This window comes from Phaethon lepturus, unplaced genomic scaffold, assembly GCF_000687285.1.
Source record: "Phaethon lepturus isolate BGI_N335 unplaced genomic scaffold, ASM68728v1 scaffold11479, whole genome shotgun sequence".
Taxonomy (NCBI): domain Eukaryota; kingdom Metazoa; phylum Chordata; class Aves; order Phaethontiformes; family Phaethontidae; genus Phaethon; species Phaethon lepturus.
In genome coordinates this window covers 23,175-41,968 of record NW_010561245.1, presented here as the reverse complement: position 1 = coordinate 41,968, position 18,794 = coordinate 23,175, and the positions used below count along the sequence as shown (strand labels likewise).

At 40.7% G+C, this 18,794-nt stretch overlaps 1 protein-coding gene across 1 annotated transcript in view; it reads left to right on the top strand.

Moving 5' to 3' along the window:
* SATB2 (SATB homeobox 2) overlaps positions 1-18,794 on the top strand; it is a gene marked incomplete at its 3' end in the record, with an annotated part of 75,949 nt that overhangs the window by 42,586 nt on the left and 14,569 nt on the right. The window contains exons 4-5 of the mRNA XM_010293944.1: positions 1,578-1,680; positions 14,290-14,765. Of these exons, the coding sequence (XP_010292246.1) occupies positions 1,578-1,680; positions 14,290-14,765 (579 nt within the window). The remainder of the gene's footprint in view (positions 1-1,577; positions 1,681-14,289; positions 14,766-18,794) is intronic.

The following is an 18,794-nucleotide window of genomic DNA, read 5'->3' as shown; positions in this document are numbered from 1 at the left end:
CAGCCTTCGAGTGGAGAAGTTAAAGTGAAAAGGCAGAAGAGCCTCTTCACTGAAAGTGAAGTTACCTGTTGAAGACTGAAACTAATCTGCACCACAAAGTTATCTTAAGTCTACCAGTTGTGCTCACATTTTTTAGGTCCTCAAAAAAGAGTTCAGGAACAGCTGGAGTCCTGGGATATTGCAGGGAATTGGGTAGAAAGCTGTATAAAGCTGGAAGAGGGAGGGTATGTTTTTGTTTCTAAAGCATTGTTAAAATCAAAAAAGCCAATGTGTAAGCCTTGTCGCTTTCCAGAGATGGCCGAGAGCCCATTTTGCCCAAGAGCCTGCAGGAGCTGGTGGGCCAGAGCTTGAACCTACGGTAAATAGCTCGTTCGAGCTGTGAGATCATCCTCACTCTCTCGTCTCTGTGCAGAAAGGTCATACAATGTGCCAGGCCTTTTTCTGAGCTTTGACGTAAGTGAGGAAAGGAAGGCATAAGAAAAATGTGATTTCTGGAGAAGGAGCATTGGCTCCCATATGTTAGTGGTGTTGGATTGCATTTCCTTGCTGTATGTGCAGTGGGAATGATTTGACCCTGGAACAGTTGAGGAAGGGGGAAAGGAAAGCAAAATGTTGTTGTTAAAAAGATGCCTCCTCTATAGCATGGATGAAGGAAGGGGAGAAAAAAAAGTAAGGAAGAACTACCAGTAACAGGGCACTTTCCCACCCTATGGGCAGAAGCATCGCAGATATAAAGTATCATTTTTACGAGTATCAGGTGCTGCAGAACAGCTCTGCTCCTCTCTGCTTCAGTTGGTTTGTACTGAGTCGCTTAGAGGGAATTCGCTCTGAGTAGAGAGGGATGGTGGTTAAGCAAGTGGTATTTCAGTTTTGTTGAGCTTTTTTGTGGGTTTTGGCTGTTCTGCATTGTAGTACACGTATTTCCCTTCGCTCTGAATGGCACTATTAATTTCTCTTTTGGGTGATTTTTCACACGACGGCTAATCACACGTTTCTATAAATTATATTAATTTAACTTATTTGCCTAACTGGTGTTCTGCAGCGAGTAGCACGGATGTTCTCCAATTCTTGGCTGTGTGGTCTCGCTGCATTTGGAAGCAGAACAGAGACATCTGAAAAGCATTATTTGGATTATGCATGCTGGAGCATCTAATCTTACCTTTAGGATCTGGTTCCTAAATCATGCTTGTTCTCACCCGAGTGCAGTGGGCATGTGTTCCCCAGCACGGCACCACCTTTTATTATGCAACCGAAGTTTAGATACTGTAATATCACAAGTACAAAGTAAAGTAGAACTGCCCCCCCCATGCCACCTGAGCTGCAGCTCTCAGTCTAGGTTTGTACTGCATCTTTTTTGCATTATTATGAAAAATAATAATAATAATTTTCTAATTTTAATTATGTCTGGTAACACAGAATAAAACCAATTTTGTGTACTCATCAGATACTTCTTTTGCTTTTAAAGTCGCAAATGGGTGATCATTGTGCACTTGCATGTCATTCACCTTCCCTGGTAAAGGTTTCTAATTGTGCAAGATATTTTAAAACACTTTTTGTCTTTCTTTCTGTACTTCCAGAGTATGATTTCATCCATTGTAAATAGCACATACTATGCCAATGTGTCAGCAACCAAGTGCCAGGAGTTTGGGAGATGGTACAAAAAGTACAAGAAGATTAAAGGTAAATTGATTTTTTTTGTGACTTTCCAAGTTCTTGCACTGACAGTTTGAGATTATTTGCTTTAAGTAAAAGTGATAATAAGTTATAATAATATTAGTGGATTTGTCTACAAAGAGGGCACAGTCACAGCACATTAGAAATTAAATCTGATCCTTTACAAACAAGGCTGGCATGAAAACACAGGCCACTTAAAACGTGCTTAAAATATCCCATTTAGCTGTGCTGAAAGATCAACTGTGTTTTGAATTAAGCTAAAACATTTTGGAAAAAAAAAGTTCTAGTAGTTCTGGATTAAAAAGTGAAATGGCTATGTAAATTACCTTAGTTGCATTTTATTCATGAAAGCTAAAAAACTGTCTTTCTAAGTTACATGTGCCCTTGCTCTCTGTTTTCAGTACCACTAAGTGTACTGGCATTCCTGCCTTGTTTTATTGTGTGGAATCTGGATACTAGTGGTGCATTTAATGTTTGTTAGGAGACGTTGCTAAATAACAAGGTGCTGCACCACTGAAGTTAAGATGAAAATAGCCTACTGTTTGTATTTTTTCTACAACGAAGTTACATTAGTTGGTTAGCAGTGAATGCCTCAGGCAGTAAAATGATTTTACAAGTTCATCCCACTCTGACCCTGAAATGTTTGATCACCTTCTAATAGTACATGAAGTGATGTGACAAGCATCTATCGTGTAGTTTCTTCTTTTTATTAATTCTTTCCTTTGGGAAAGGACTCGTATGTGTACTGGATCATTTGTGTACTGAACCATTTGTTTTGGTAGGTTTTTCACTTTAAAACACATCTGTGCTTTGAGCAGGAGTTTGGGGATAGTCAAAAGCTTTTCCACAATACCAACTGGCTCCCTCTCTCCCCAAATGTCCATCAGCCTTGGAGATTAGCTTTACCCTGTGATAGGTTTTTCCACAGTTTTTTTCTCTGTTACATCATTGAAGGGAAGATTCATTGTCTCCAAGAAGACATAGACTATTTTTCTGTTGTTTCTGTCTGTGATCCTTTCAGTGGCCACGAAAATCATAACAGGATTCGCAAGCATTATGCAGAAATAGGGTAATGTCCTTCTTCAGAAGCCATTGTATTTTCAGTCACATGAAGATTAGCATCTTTCAAAAAAAGTCTGCCATCTTTTTCTCTTAAAAGGCAGGCATACATGAGTGATGAAAGGTTGCTTGTTTAGTTTCTGTAGGACAGACTAGAAATCTGCATGATAATAGCATAAAGAGTCTGCTGCTTGAGTTAGGAACACATGAAACAATTGCATAAAATATCAGAACAAGTTCTGAGGCATCTGGTTTTTCTCTGCATGTCTGGCTTGCATGGAGCATACCTGTGAGATGCTCAGGCCTGGGCTGTGCAATGACGAGATTTTCACGGGAGGCGGGGGACAAGAAGGTTTTATGGAAAATTACTTTCTAGAAGGAAGATTGTTCAGGCAGAAGTGGGGTAATAATGTAGATGAGGAAATGGAGGTGTTGCTTTTCACCTATGAAAATGATTTAGGCTTGAAGTAAAACTGTTGGTTGGACATTTTAGTACATGTCTACGCTCCTGCCAAATAAACTGGATAGTTTCTTCTCTCTTTAAATTGCCATTGTGTGACTCAGAATTGTTTCTTTCTCTACATGGTGTCTCCTAATAAAAGAATTTCATTTGAAGTGCTGTAACATATCCTCTTGCTTAAAAAACAATCAAAGGAATCAAACAGCTTCAAGGTCATCACCGTTTGCTTTTACTTGCCATTCTAGGAGAACAGAGGCAGGTGCTTTTTTTTTTTTTTTTCCTTCTTTTTTCCAAACTGGGTAAGGGTGCCAGTTGCAGAGGCATTGGAAGGCCTTAACTGTAGCGTTCTTAAGTGCAGAGATGCCACTACAGCTTCTGAGTGTTTCTAGTACGCTGCTGTCTTCCACTTTCTTCCATTCGTAGAGCACTGAGTTCTTTAAGCTCTTACTTTTTTTACTTAGTAAGTGCACAGTTAAATTGTTAAGTGCAGTAAAAGCAGAATGAGACCTCAATCAAGAGGTCAAGGATCCAAACCTGAAGAGTTTGCCAGATAACTCTGTATCTGTGCTATTCAAAGAAATGCAGCCAGTCGTTGCTGTTTGGAAGTGTATGTGTATGTTAGGAGGAGGAGAAAAAGGAAGGTTAAGGTATGTGTGAAGTAAACACAAGCTGCTATAAAGCGGTTCAAGTAGTGTTGATTCATCAACCATATGAGTGGGAGAGAAAACAAAGAGTCTGTGGCAGGTACAGTGGTGCATGGAGAATAACAGCCATGCAACTTCAGGGCGGTAATCTAAACCCCCTGGAAACAGGAAGACTTCTGCACTTCTTTGGGTGGTTTCAATTTCTCATCTCTGTTTTCATCACATTCTGTTTCTTTTCTGTAGCCAGATATTCCTACAGGACAGCTCAGTTAGTATGCCAAATCAGCGACTTGAGTTAGATGCTTCAGTCATCACATAGTTCCTCTAATAATAATTTAAAAAAGGACTTAGGTTTTTCATGAAGGTGGATGGATGACACAATTAATTTTTTGGCTTGTGATCCAGAGAAGGTAAAACTGTAATTTAGAGTCTTTGGGACCAGCACCCATATCGATGTGTAACTCTAGAGCTGGTTATTAGAAAGTAAAAGCAAAAAACAATTCACATGAGCTGTGGTAAATGCAAAATAGGAAGGGGCTTCAAAATGACTTTATTGACGTTGCAAACTAAATGCAGCCTACGGTGTTAAATGTGTTTCATATTATCTGCTAATGTCTGTTTTAATAAAACAGTGGGAACTAAATGGTTGCTTCTTAATCAAAACCATGATTTCCTCAACATAAGCTATGTGATTCTGTTACAAATTGCCACATATAGATCTCCTAGGTCAAATTTTTTTCCTTTCTCATAGAAATAAATAAACAGTAAAATAATTATACACTCTGGAAGATCAAAGTAATTACAACTGAATCCAGGCAAAAATAAAAAGTTCTCTGAAAAAAAAAAGAAAAAAGAAAAGCATCAGGTTGCCGAGTATATAGTTAATGTTTAAATAAATATAAGAAAGTGAACAATCAATAATTTGATATCATTAGCAACAGATGTAAAAGCTGTACACAAATGGAATTGCATCAAATCTCAAGTAAACATTCTCAGTGTGCATTCTGTTGAACTCACCGAAAAGACAGCTAAACTGTTTATGCTCATAATTTAAAAAAAGTTTTCAGTTAGTTCAGCTCAGCATGGTAATTTTGTCTTGTGTCAAGACGATGCTAGAATAAAATTCTGCTTGAGTTTTTTCTCCCACCCCGCCCCAACCCCTTAAGGTTTTAAGACATTCACAGTTTACTCAGTGGCACGAGAGTTAGTATACAGACAGATTCTGGAACTGACTGGTGTGAGGATGGAGGCTTTTTGTCTTCTCCTGGCTCCTAACCACTTGGGGTACGTGCGAGGACATGAATGAGTTTATAACAGGATGTCCAGTCTTTCCAGTCCCTTTGGGATATACGTATATACTTGAAGGAGAGCTTATAGTAACACAGTTCTAATGGAAAATATGCAGTAGCTGGGGAACAAAAAGCTTACAATTCTTCTGTGAACTTTCTCATCCCCTCATGGACATCTGTAATTATATGGGGTGGTAATTAGGCTATCTAGTTTGTATTGTAATTTTGTTCAGAATAGGCACCATGAATGAATTTAGTATTACTATATGAAGCCTTTTTTTAACTCTTTTTATTTACTTTTAAATTTTTCTTCTTTTTGAAGGATGCAAGGCATTTTAGCGCACAGTTGTGCATACATGATGGGGTTTAAGTGTTTTTAAACCTACTTGAATAAAGAATTAGAGCTGTCCCTTATTAATAAAGGTTGCATATTAATTGATGACAACTATACAGCGAGGGATTAGTCCAGTGGTTCTAAAACTGTCTTTCTCCTGCCCAGTCTCACTGGGTTACTTCGCTCAATCTGAGAACTGCTCATCTGGTTTCTCTGGATGCTGAACTTGCTGAAGCTGGGAGAAAGTATTCCACGTTGTTGAAATTCAGGATTTGAATAATTATTTAAAAGGCTCGCATTGATTCTTAATTTGATTAACAAATAGATACACAAATAAAAATAAGACTTTTAAAGTAACTAAGGACATATATACATGTATATAAATAACTATATATATAACTATATATAAACTATATGTATATATGACAAGAGAAGTATTTCAGAACTTTGCCATGTGACTCGGATTACTGTCAAGGGATAAGACTTGTACCAGTTCCCTACTCATTGCCCAGTGTTTTGGGTTCATAGCATTTAGAAAATTTTTTAGCTCTATTTCTCGACAGATACTTCACTTCCAAGTGTCATGCTTTCTATTTTTATCAGGAGGACTATCAGTGTATCAAAATTCTTTCACAACTGAAACTCTTAACTGGTGTGAATTTTTTCTTTTTGCCTGATGACACAACTTAGCTTGGTGGGAGGAAGTTGGGAAGGCAGAGGGGAGAAATAAATACATTGTGAACTTAAAAATAAGAAGACATATTTTCTTTGTCTCTGTATTAAGGACATTTAATCTTTGCTCCTGCTATCAGTGGCTGTCAAAATACAGCTTTCTGTGGATGTGAGTTTTGAGACTGTGGCAGTCTCAAGGTTTTTGTGGAATCATGGAGCTTTTCAGTTTAAAGGACGAGGGCTCAGTTATTTGTATTTCAACAGATCAGGAATGTAAGAAAAAGCATTTATAGCTTCCTTATATTGAGAATCTGCTTTGGCTGCTCTTTGATTTTTCCAATGTTACTGATTTGTTGTTTGTGTGTTATTTTATTCTTCAAAGTACGTTTGCTTATTTCCCATAACGGATAGGCAGAGCGATCTGTTTTTCTTATAATGTGTTCTAGAAGCTGTTGTAGGTTGAGAGAGGTTAGAAACAGGATTCAGAAGGGATCCCAGCTTTCTTATTTCCAGGCTGAAGGAACCTAGGATTGCAGCACCGTGATAATGCCAGTGCAAGTCTGCAGAAAATTGTCGTTATATGCTTTGAGGAATAGTTTTAAATTGTTCCTCTGAAGCACATGTTGTGGAAACCTCGTGAGAAGGCACACCAGATCTTTCCCAAGTAGTGTTTTTGACTTTAAAAAATATCCTATTTATTGATACATGCATGTGTACATAAATCTCTCTGTGTAAATAGAGGGTGTTATATATATGTATGTATGTATGCATGTATATGCAAATATAGATCTTGACCTTTTGCCTCTTGAGGCAGAAATGTTAAGTTTTTTAAGAACAGATTATTTCATGTCTGGTATGGATATTAGTCTCAGCTCTGGCACTAAACCACTTAGGGTCATTCAGGTCAGCTCTGTGGCTCTTGACATTACTGTAATTTTTCCTTTGCTTACTTTTACACTCATGACTCTGTATTTATTTCACTAAAAATAGGACTTTCCTCACTTTCTTAAGGAAAAAGGAAAGAAAACAACATCATTCACAGGCAAGCTTTTCAGTATCTAGATGACATACACGACCTGAAGATGATCTGTGACTCAAAGTCTGTGGACTGCTGTGCTGTTTTATGAGGAGAGTAGTTCATTGGTTTGCATTGGTCATGAAGAAAAAGTGGTATCTCTCTTTAAATATAAGTTTAAAGTTGTCAAGATTCAGCAAGAGCTATAGACCCCTGGACTGCTGTTTTCCACACCCACACTAGCATTTTGTATTTCAGCGTTGTCCCTGACGTTAAGTGCCAGTTTGGGGGATTTTGTGTGCGTGTATTGTTAAGAAACAATTTACCCACTGCCGTGCATTCCAGGAGCTTTATGAGTTGTAGCCCTCTTGGCTATTCCTCTCTGTAAAGAGAATTAAAACAGACCCTTTGGGTGTTTGGTTTTTTACGTAAGCATAACTTTTATCTAAAGTAAATGCATATATGGATTTCAGCTTTGCAGAATGTCTTTCATATCTTCTGGCTGTTTTGGAGCAGCGGCTCTCACTCTAATAGCACATGTGTCGTGGCAGAAGGGCATGTGCGGTTAGCTGAATGCCATCTCTTGCATGTGCATGTGACTGGAGCTGCAGCTATTGCTGCTTTAGGGAGCATAGGTCAGTGCAATAAAGGTTGGAAACCTTTCTGTAGAGAAGCTGCTTAGCCATTTGTCCCATGTCTTGTCCCTGCCATGCAGGGACATTATACCTTTTTTCGTTAAGAGAGGCTGACCAAACCTCCTCAAATAATGTCACTCAACTTTATGGTTTTAAAATGTCTCCTGCTCCAAGTAGAATGCTTTTCTCAGTGAGGACCAGTTGTGGGCTGAGGTTGGGACTTCTACCCAGCTGCTTTTGAATTCTTAGTGAAGGATGGTCGTCTTCATTTTCTAAAAAGCAAACACTTTTTTTCTTTAAATCTACAGAATCTCAAAATGAATTTTCCTTCATATTTAAAAAAATATCTTTGTGTGCTGACAAACAGTTAGCTCAAAGGAAAGGAATCTTCAGAAAGTAAGCATTAGTGGAGAGAAGGTTGGAACGGGAGGAAAACCTGAAGCTTAGGTACAAGCATAAGCTTTCCTGGCGTGAAGACTGCAATGTGGCTGTTTGTGATCACATGGATCTCATAGAATACGTAACTCTGAGAGCACAATTGAATTCTGTTCACTTGAAGTATCTGAAGAGTTTATATGTCTGTCTTAACGATGTTTGTGTGTCTCATTCCTTTTACGTATCTCCTGGAGGGATTGCACAATTGCACCTCCCTCTTGAGGTGCCCACAAAAGGTTAGTACTTAAATAGCAGGCCAGACTTCTGTCACAATAGTTTGACAGGAAGGGAGATATTTTTATATCAGATGACACCATCAGTCCATCTAAACCAGTACTCTCTGTGTTTCTGTCAGACAGTTCTGAGCAATGTTTGCCCTACTTCTCCTCCTCCATTTCACCTGACCAATATTCATGCATTAGATGAGGTGGTCACTAAAGCTCTTCCAACATAATGCTTTTCTCTACCTTATGAATCTGGCATGTCGTGTCTACAAATGATGTTAACATCCTTACAAAGAACTGAATTTGTACTTCCGTGCACCCTCTTGAACTTGTATAGTGACACAAAAGTAATCTAAAAATAAGAAAATGGGTTAAATTTTTCTTTTCAGATAAGCATCTTTGGAAGCAATGCAATCCAGAGACAGCCCGTCAGAATAATATGACTTACTGTATTTAAGCAGAATTGACAGATAACATGTTAGCATCTCTGTGTCATCCTAAGGGATGACTTGGATCTAGTCTTTGGGACAAGAGGAGGAGACGGTCAGCTGTGCAGAGAGAGGCACGACAATGTTAGTACACTCTGCTCAGTTCACCTGAAACTGATGCTCATCAAAGGCCCACTTTTATGATGGTTCTTCTAAATACAAAAATAGTGACAATAGGAACTGAGTGATTTGCAACACAACGAAGAACAGACAATGGCCTTTCCTGCCTGTTTTGCATTAGGCTTGGATAAAGGCCTTTGCTACCCACAGCCAGCGGCCAAACAATTTCTGTATGTGCTCTATAGCTATTTTGAGGTTATTTGCTGTCTTGCAGGAGTTGAGGAAGGGAGAGATTTTAAAAGTTACAACTTCTTATCAAGTCTGCCTCTCTAGTCAACCTGCTTTTTTTTCCAGTCCTCACTACAGGGGCAAATGGCCCAGGCAGAGATCAGACAGTACATGAAGTCAGTGAATGACTTTGGGTAAATACGAAGATTAGATGTTGAATGAAAATGAGACTCCTCAGACCAGCCCTTTTGCACTGAAGTGGTTAAGTGGGCTGTGATTAAAAGAAATAAGTAATTATCCTAATTATAGATTAAAAGATACAGGGTTACCACTTTAAAAGCATCTCCTGTGCTCTGGAGTGGTTCTGTTATTTACGAAGTGGTTGCTCATAATTACGTAGCATAAGCAAGAGGGCACCCTCTCAGTGTGGTGCAGCAGCCCTGTCTCTCCAAGGCAGAGGGTGGTACTGTGCCGAAGAGCTCTTCATCCCCCAAGCATGGATCCAAAGTTCAGGTCTTGCTCCAGTGAGTAGGATGGTGCTAAGCCAGGAGAAATTGTGGGAACCTTTCTATCTCAAGCTTAGTGCAGGGCATACCAGAGTTCACAGAGCTCTCCCTGCTTGGCCATGACCACCGCTGGTAATGGCTTTTATGATCACCAGGTTTTAAATAATAAATGAAACAAAGAAGCAAACTCTGAAGCACTGGAGAGCAGCCCTGGGTGGTGACGTCCTGTCACAATTGAAGCATGGCAATTCTGCCGGCTAGTAACTTATTACAAAACGTTTTTGTTACCAGCCTCTTCCTACTCTGGGGCAAAGTGCCCGTATGCCTGTGGGACCGAAAAGTTCAGGACTCGCTGGGTCATGGGTGCCGGCAGGTCCTCTGTATCCCCACTGCAGTGCAGCGCTGGGAGACATGTTACACTCTTGCTCTCCCCTCCGCATCCGTTATTGTACATAAGAATTCAGTTTCCAGTGCTGTCAGTCAATTCACTGCCGCTCTTAAGCCCTAAATGCCCCACAGGCTGTTAGTCAGAATGTTCCTATTAACAACTCAGTGAAAATAAAGGGTGAGGGGAAGAGAAGGTGGAGAAATAAATCTTATTTTAAATCTTTCGAGCTGGTTTTATTTCAAATGGAAAGTTGCATGCGGACCACCCCAAGCTATTGTGCTGTGGACTGCCTCAGCTGCTTGACTGTGCAAGGAAGATTTGGGTAGAGGTTAAGAGCATCACACAAGGGAAGGATGCACTGGATTCCTTTTGTGCTGTATCCAGGAAGTTTCTAGCTCAGTATGGAGTTTAAATACATTGACACACGTGGTAATCATTATGAGAAGAGAAAGGAACATTGAAATACGACAATTTGCTGCTCCCATTCTGGGGATTATGTTGGTTTCTGACTGTCTTGTAGAGGTAGTGACATGTTGTAGGAGAGTGTAGGAAAATGAAGGGCAGATGCTATCCTGGAATGCTTGGAGAGCTGCTTGCTGAGCTTAGTGCAGTACCTGTTGCCCAGACACCTTGTATCCACCTACCTAGCGTGTGGCTTCAGAAGGGTGGGTGGCTCTGAAATACGACCGTACTGTTGCACTTGGTTTAGAAGAGCTCTTCAAGCAGAGAGCTGCAGAATTGTGTGATACAAGGAGAAAAGGGAAACGCTGCTATGTCTTTTGCTGTGGTCATACCACAGCTGGAGGTGTGTAACAGCCTCTTGGACCAGCTTTTCCTTAGCTAGCACAGACATCGCTAGCAGAGGAAGTTTATCAGCAGTACTTGAACGTAGACAGCACACACCCATGGAGCCCTTTCCTTCCTAGTTTAAGGTCCTGCTGTTCTGTCTTCACTGCTTTGTATTCCAATATACTCAAGTACCAGCTAGTTCATACAGGACTACAAGAGCTGTAAATGTATCCCCAGTTTGAGTGGAGCAATAGCAAACAAGGGAAGGGTGAGGGAAAGACTGTAATGGGGTAGGAACATGGGAAATGGAGGATGAAATGGAAAAACCCTGTCTCAGGCAGATCGGAGGCAGAACATTGGTGTCACGGCAGCTTTGTGGCTCCTGTATCCCTTTTTTCTTAGAACATTGCTGGCAAGCTGGCCTGTCTCCTAGGGCAGTGCCAGTCTCCATCTGGGGGTTGTCTCAGGCTTGCTCCTGTCCAGCCCCGCAGAGCCCTACCAATCTATAGTTGCCAAAGAACAACGGGGAATCTGATATGGGCAATGTGTTAGAGAAGGAAAGAGTCTTGAGGAGTTGAGTAATGCACATTTTTTCCATCCAACGTAACTGTTAATGGTAACCTTTTATTATTGAAGTGGTTGAAGTGACTAGAATCTGGTTTGTTTATTGGGAGTATATGCATGGCTGTATAGTCTAATGTGATCAAAAAAGGGAACTGATAATAAGGGAAAAATACACCTATGGAAGCAAGTCAGGTGATGTCTCTGTGTAATTGTAATTCCGAGTAGCACTGCAGAGATTAACAGCCTGGCAGCCTTTTCATCTTAAACTTTATTTTTATAGGGGTTTATAACTTGGCACTAAAGTCAGGAGTGGGTGGAAACTTGGCGAATGTGGTTCAACCCAGAAAGTGAATGTTATTTATATTTATTTCTCACCAAGTTTTCAAAAACACTTGGTTACTGTTTTTGTGTTCTAACAAGTAGTAATTTGTTGGTTTCAGTGACTTATGCTCTCTGTGTTTCTTAAACTACAAAATAGTTCAGAACTCATTTCAACTCTTCTGAAACTCCTAGTGGAAGGACTCTAGATTTCTAGGGGTGTAAATGAGGACTGAAAGTAGGTACTATTATATTTCCTTTTAGTAGGATGCTCCAAGTATTTCATATATATGCATGCATATATATGTACACTGAGCTAACATCTTTATTCTATTTACATCATATTAATTCTTGATTGCCAAGTAGCTCCTGCACCTTTGGAATAATTACATTTGGTTTCACTGGCAACTGTGTGTATTTAATGGCATTACTCAGGTGCAGGCTTACTGCGGAGAGGCTGAGGAGGCAATAGTTAATATGGCCACATGGGCTTTGAATCGTCTGTGTCGTGGAACGTGGTCTTCCCCACTCCCATGCCCACACATGACATCTCTATATCAACACCGGGTCTGTCCGTGGCATTAACACTGCTTTTGTTTCATACTTCACATTGATTTCATGTCTGTTCCTAAAGCCAAGAGACTAGCGGTAGAGAGCTTTCTGCACCTGATTTTCAGGGAGCCCTACTGACATCGTGAGGAGCAGCATTTGAATAGGGATTGTCAATATTTTCAGCAAACTGAAATACTGCATTATGTCTCTGGCATAATGTGCATAATGTAGCAAAATGGTCATCTGCTGACAGTAATGTTTGTGTATTGCATGTATTGCATTGCATTTTGTAGTTGAAGTGTACTGCACAAATAGGCACTTATTTAGAAAAATCAGTCATGTTCAAACATTGGCTTATGTGGGAAAATTAAATTAATGATTTTCTAGACATGCTTAATTTTTATTTTTAAAAGTTTTTAAAAACATTTGTTTTATAAAGGTTAAAGATATTGTGGGGTTTTCCTTTAAAAGACTGGGAAGAGTGAGTTACAATTTCTTACAAGAAAATCCTGGATGCTAATTCGCCTAGTTGTAAAATTCAATGCTTGTGAAGTTCCAGAATGACAACCCTAAAGATAGTAACTGTGTTTGTGTGCATTCAGGGCATGATTCCCTCCTCAGTGAGAATTCAGCCCTTTCCGCCTGAGATTAACTCTGGAAGGTGAAAAGAGCTGTCTTTCTATTTAAGAGGAAACAGAGGAAGTCATCAGTAAACTGTCATCCCGAGTATTAACTGTGTAAAGCTTCAAAGCTTTACATAGGTGAAGTTTTTAAAAAGAGTTCAAAGCCGTGTACAGTTGTTAACCATTACACAAGTTATAGTATTATGACATTTATGAAACAAATCCTATCTTGTTACTTGCTAAGGGCAATACAGGGATGAGGTAGTAGTTTTCCAGTTGTGTGATATGCATCCCTGAACACTTTTATATCAGGTCAGTATTTAAATGCCTATCCAGTTGCATGTAGTGACGTTCATGGAATCTGCAACCTACTGTAAAATGACTTCTGATTACTTAATATTATCTAAGTAATAGTTACATTTATGTACTTTAAAATTTCATTTCCTGTTTCAAATACCACTTTTAGAGGAAGTTTAGTTTTGTAATATGTTCATTTAGTTTTGCAGTTACATGAAAAGATACTGCGATATGGCTGACATAAGATATTTCAAAGGCACAATCTGTATGTGCATTTTGTGTGTAGTGTTGCATTTTTTGTAGCATGGTGTCACTTAGGGATCATGGAGTCTTTGTTGTGCTAGACAAAGGTTTTCTGAAGAGAGTGAAGCCACTTTCTTGAAAGCAGGCATTCATGCAGAGATGCTTTAAGGTTTCTGGACAGACTCATAGCAATGAGGCTTTGGATATAGGAACCATTGCTTCAAAATGTTCTCATGTGTGAATTGTGTAGTTTTGTAGCATGCTTTCGTTACCAGATAACTTCGTCTACACACAACACAAGGTACAGTTTATGTTGGAAAAGATAATAGTTGCTGAGTTTGTAATGAGAAGCTGTTCCATTAGCTGCACAGAGAATGGTTTGGTTTCCGTTGGGTTTGTGTGAATGGATACTAATTTGAGTTTCTTTCCTTCACCTAGATGCCAGTAATTCTGAAGCATTAACCCTTTTAAAAGTTATTCAGTTTGCTGTGACAGATTCCAAAGTTAGTGACAGTGTAGGAGGAAATGTCCAAGCTCGTTTCTTCAGGAAGTGAGGCTGGAGAGGATACCTGGTACCTGTTTGATAAGGAGGCTTCCTGAACAGTGGGTGATGCCTGACAAGTCCAAAAGGATGTTAATTATTTTTGTTGCTTTTACTTTGTGCTGCTTTTGCTTATGTTTCTTTGAAGCTTTTATGCAAGTGTAAATTTGCAAACTAAAGCTGTTGTGTACAGTCACCTGCAGTAACCCTTATCCTAAGAGTTCTCTTGTAAATGCAAACTGAAATGACAGCAAACTATAGAGTGGAAAGAGAAAACCTTTCAGACTATTGTGTTCTTGGTCAACGTCCCATGCACTTACCAAATATCAACCAGCTGGCAACCTTGGGAAAAACTAATGAACAGTCTCCTCATGGCCAAATTCACCACAGTACTCCAATCCGAAACCAAGTGCCAACGATGCAGACAATGATAAACCCTGGGCTCCTGTCTCCTCAGCTCAGCCCACAACTGGTGAGGCAGCAGATAGCAATGGCCCATCTGATAAACCAACAGATTGCTGTCAGCCGGCTATTGGCTCACCAGCACCCACAAGCTATCAACCAGCAGTTCTTGAATCATCCACCCATCCCTAGAGCTGTCAAACCAGAGCCATCAAATTCATCGGTGGAAGTCTCTCCAGATATTTACCAGCAAGTCAGAGATGAGCTGAAGAGAGCCAGTGTGTCTCAAGCTGTCTTTGCAAGAGTAGCATTCAACCGCACACAGGTATCAGTTTCTGTTCTATAACCAAGAAGTTCTGAGGGGGCAAAGTTGTGGCTCATGTGGGGCTGTATGGTTGTTGCAGATCAAGGCAGGAGGTGTACCATGGAAACAGGTCAAACCACCCTCTGTTTTTTCCCCCAGCCTCTTTGTTGGGATTGAACAAGACTGTTTCTTCTGGAACAGTTGTTCGTTTGCAATTGGTTATGCCTGTGCCGTCACCTAAGCTTTGTTCTCTAGCAGTAATTCTGCTTGTGTGAGTTCTTCCCTGAGTTCCTCTCCGTGGTTATAAACTTCCACATCTGCCCCTGCCTGATGGCCAGGAAGAGGTAGCAAGAGGCTCTGAGAGTCAGAGGTGTCTTTGGGCTTCTGTCACTTCCTCAATTCCTTCCTGTGGTACAACGATGCCACAACTAGTGCCAGAGGCGACTGCTGCAAGAAATGTGTAAGACAAGTGTGCATAGGCCTAAAGACCGACTGCTGGGAAAGATGTCTGCCATCTGCAGCAGATCGTGTTTGCTTTTGTACATCTGAGACAGGTTTTCTCCCTTGCCTAGTGAAATGCAGATGTTGAAATGATCGCATGATAGCGTCAGCTTAAGCCTAGCACCTGGAGTACCCGGGGTGACTGTGTTCAGAAAGACAGGCCACTTAATTTATCCTGCTGCCGTTCAAGGCATGCAAATTATGATCTCTCAATTGTGATACTCTGTAGCAAGGCTAAGGAAATGGAAAGTGGCTTAATATTGGTACAAATTTCTTTTGTGCAATTGCAATTGGTCTTCGAGGTAAACTTTACTAGCAAGAGAAAAAAGGGTATGTGTGTGTCTCCTGGAGTTCTGTCCCTTGCCCCGTACAGTGCCTTTGTCTGTTCTCCTGGATTAATGATTTTCTTTGGCACTGCCATTTTGGAAATGCCATGTTATGAGGGAACTAATTAAAGTATGGAGCACATTTTTATGACTTCCCTTCTTCCATTAAATTCATAAGATGGCTGCACTCAGAAAAAACATTCACTTCCAATCAACATGACTTTGAGTTCTGGGGTTAGCCTTGAGGATATCAAATGAAAACTACCTAGGAATGTATGAGTATTTCCTCTTTAAAATGCTGCTTTTAATTTGGAAAAGCTTTTCATCCCTCTGGGATCATAACCCGTTGTATATAAAGCCTGGTATAATCAAGGTAGATGGTATTGACAGAATGACATATTCTGAACTTGAGTGAGAGGTCGGCAGTAACGTTGCTGCTGAGGGTTTTGCCACTGTCACTGGACATGAAGCACTGCTTTAGCCAGATTGGGAGATGTGGATAATGCCCAAGGCTGCCATTAAACCAAAAGCTCATTCCCAAACGAGAAAGCTGTCATACAACTTGTGTGTTAAATCGACAGTTCTACTCCAGTATTTAAAAGGAGGCAAGGTTTAGATTCTGTGTATCTAGGAAACCCCAAGCCTTGCATATTACTGACCAAACATTGTATATTGACTTTCCAGGACAGCAGGGAAAAGGCAAGCCTGTGGGAGAGACCACTCTGGCCTCTGCCTAGCCCTGACACAGCACTGAATCTGCCTATGGTGTTTAATAGCAGCTACGGTAGAGATTGTGCCACACTCTTGATAGATAATCTGAAATCTGGACTAAATCAGCTGCCGTGTGTTTTGGGGTGTGGGGCTTTTTTGGTCTTTTCATACTTCCTGCAGTGTTCTGGCATAGATCTAGTGGGTTTAGGACACTAAATGGGTCTTTGGGTGAAATGTGGTTTCTTCCCAACTTCAGTGGCTCCTGGCAGTGTGACTGTGGGCCAGTCACACCTGACAGCATTTTCAAATGCCATGTATGACTTAGGACACCAGGTGTGTAACCATTCAGACTGGGCTCACTCATCAGGAGCACAGACATGAGCAGACGTGCCAAGGTAATGTCCTTTGAGTAGGTGTGAAGCACTTCCTGGACAGGGCTGCACCTGGAGATGGATGTGATGTTCTGTCCTCCGACCAGTTTATGTTTGAGTTCAGTGTATAAAATGGTGTCTGTAATTCAGCGTGCAAGTGCCCCTGGTTTTGTCAGTCCTCCTGCCCTCCTGCTGTCATTTTTCCTAGGGTGCACTAACTTCCCTAGCTTGAAAAAAATATCTTCCCTGATTTTGATTGCTTCATTACAAAATATCAAGACATGTGATTTTATATAAAAGGAAAGAAATTACCTACTTCTTAGCCTTCCATCATAAGTAATATAATGTACAATACAGTCCATGACAGTGGCCAGTCCAGAACAGGCAAGTCTTAAACATTCATAAAAGATTTGCTGATCTCACAGCTGTGTTTCATTAGTCTATAGGGCCTTAGTATAGAAGACCAGTGGACCTTACATATAGTGCATCATATCCCTAGGAGCCATCCCAGTAGCAAAAGAGTGTAGGTACATATTTATGCTTCCCTGTCCTCAGCTTTTAATTTCAACTCAAATCAAGCTCCTCTAACATCAGAGACTGTTGGAGCTATTAAGAAGAGGTGCTCAGACAGTCAGCCTTGCACTGCACAGTAGAAAATGTGGGGTGTTCCCCCACACCCTTGGTGGAGAAGCAAACTCTGTAAAAGGCACTTGAAGTGGAAGTTCAAGTCTACTCTCATCTCTTTGCATTCCCCCTGCTGCCTCCAAGGATCTTCTCCTCCAGAGGTGCAGGCGTGCATTTCTCTCTGGAAATGTCTGGGTTTGTTGCATTTCACAGGAAGTGCCCACCTTAGAAACAGGAGGTCTGTTGTTTCTCATGATGGTACCAAATAATAGATGCTGTATGCCAGCCAGCTAATAATTGTATTAATCCCTGCATTATGGGCCACTGCTCAGTCTTTCTTCGTGGTAGCTCTGTGGTGCACATTAGCCTATAATTAAGTATAGCTTCATGAAATATGTACTGTGAGGCTTGTTTAATAGATAAACTATTCTCTAATTTATTTTAAAGTCCAATGACCTACATACTCAATGCTGAAAAAAACCCTCTTACTAACATTATTTCTCCCCTGAGACCTTCCATCTGAGCAAATCTGTTAAATGAAGTAGAGGAAGCTTTGATCCAAACTAGGGTAAATCCATTGGAACAAATGGCCAACACATGTATGTATGCATGTGTGTGTGGGAAGGGAGACATGAGGAGGGTTGGAAGAAGGTGAGGTGAAACATCCAAATCTTCCTCTGAAAGCTGGAGATACATAGCTTAGGACAACAATATTAGCTTACACTTGTGGCCATGTTGTCTGCACACATGAAAACAGAGTGCTTCAGGCTCTCTGACAAATCCTGTGCATTTCCTGCAGCACAACACTCCCACTGAGGTCCCACTCTGAGATGGGGATTGAACATCAGGCATCTTTATACCTGCTGTGTGCACGGGAGAGCTGTGCAGCATGTTTGGCTAGGAGCTGGCCCAGGCTGTGTTAGCTGTGAAGAGGGTTTCTTTCAAAGTAAGTTCCAAAGTGAACATTTTCAGATTTATTTGAGACTGGGTATGAACAACCCTCAAAGTGTGTATGACTGATAAATGGTAAATGGACTGGTAAATGCCTTGGGCTAACCTCTGCCCTTCTTTTTATTTTTAGAGAGTCAATGTCACAATTTTAATTCACCCTACTGTGTAATCTAAATGCCTGTTTATTCAGCAAACAGGATAGGTAGAAGAGAGTTCTTAGACCCACAGAGACAATATAGTTATTGAAGGTGGGTTTAATGACACTGTTCCCAATGAGTGGGAAATTCCTACACATCCTTCAAAACGTGTAAAATGGTGGTGCACACTACCACGTTCATCTAAGCTGGTGTTGCCCAAAACCTGCTCAACAATGATAAGAATGGTGTATGCTGGAAAGACACCCTCTTAGGCTCTATGTAGCCTTCCTTTCTCTTGAGGAAGCCGGCAGCACTGCAGGTTTTAACTCCAGGTGTGGTCCTCGTATGGACTGCAGTGAGTCGCTATTCAAACTTATCAAGCAGGTGGTGTAGCCGAAGGAGTGGAGCTGGGGCTGTTCTGCCCTATCC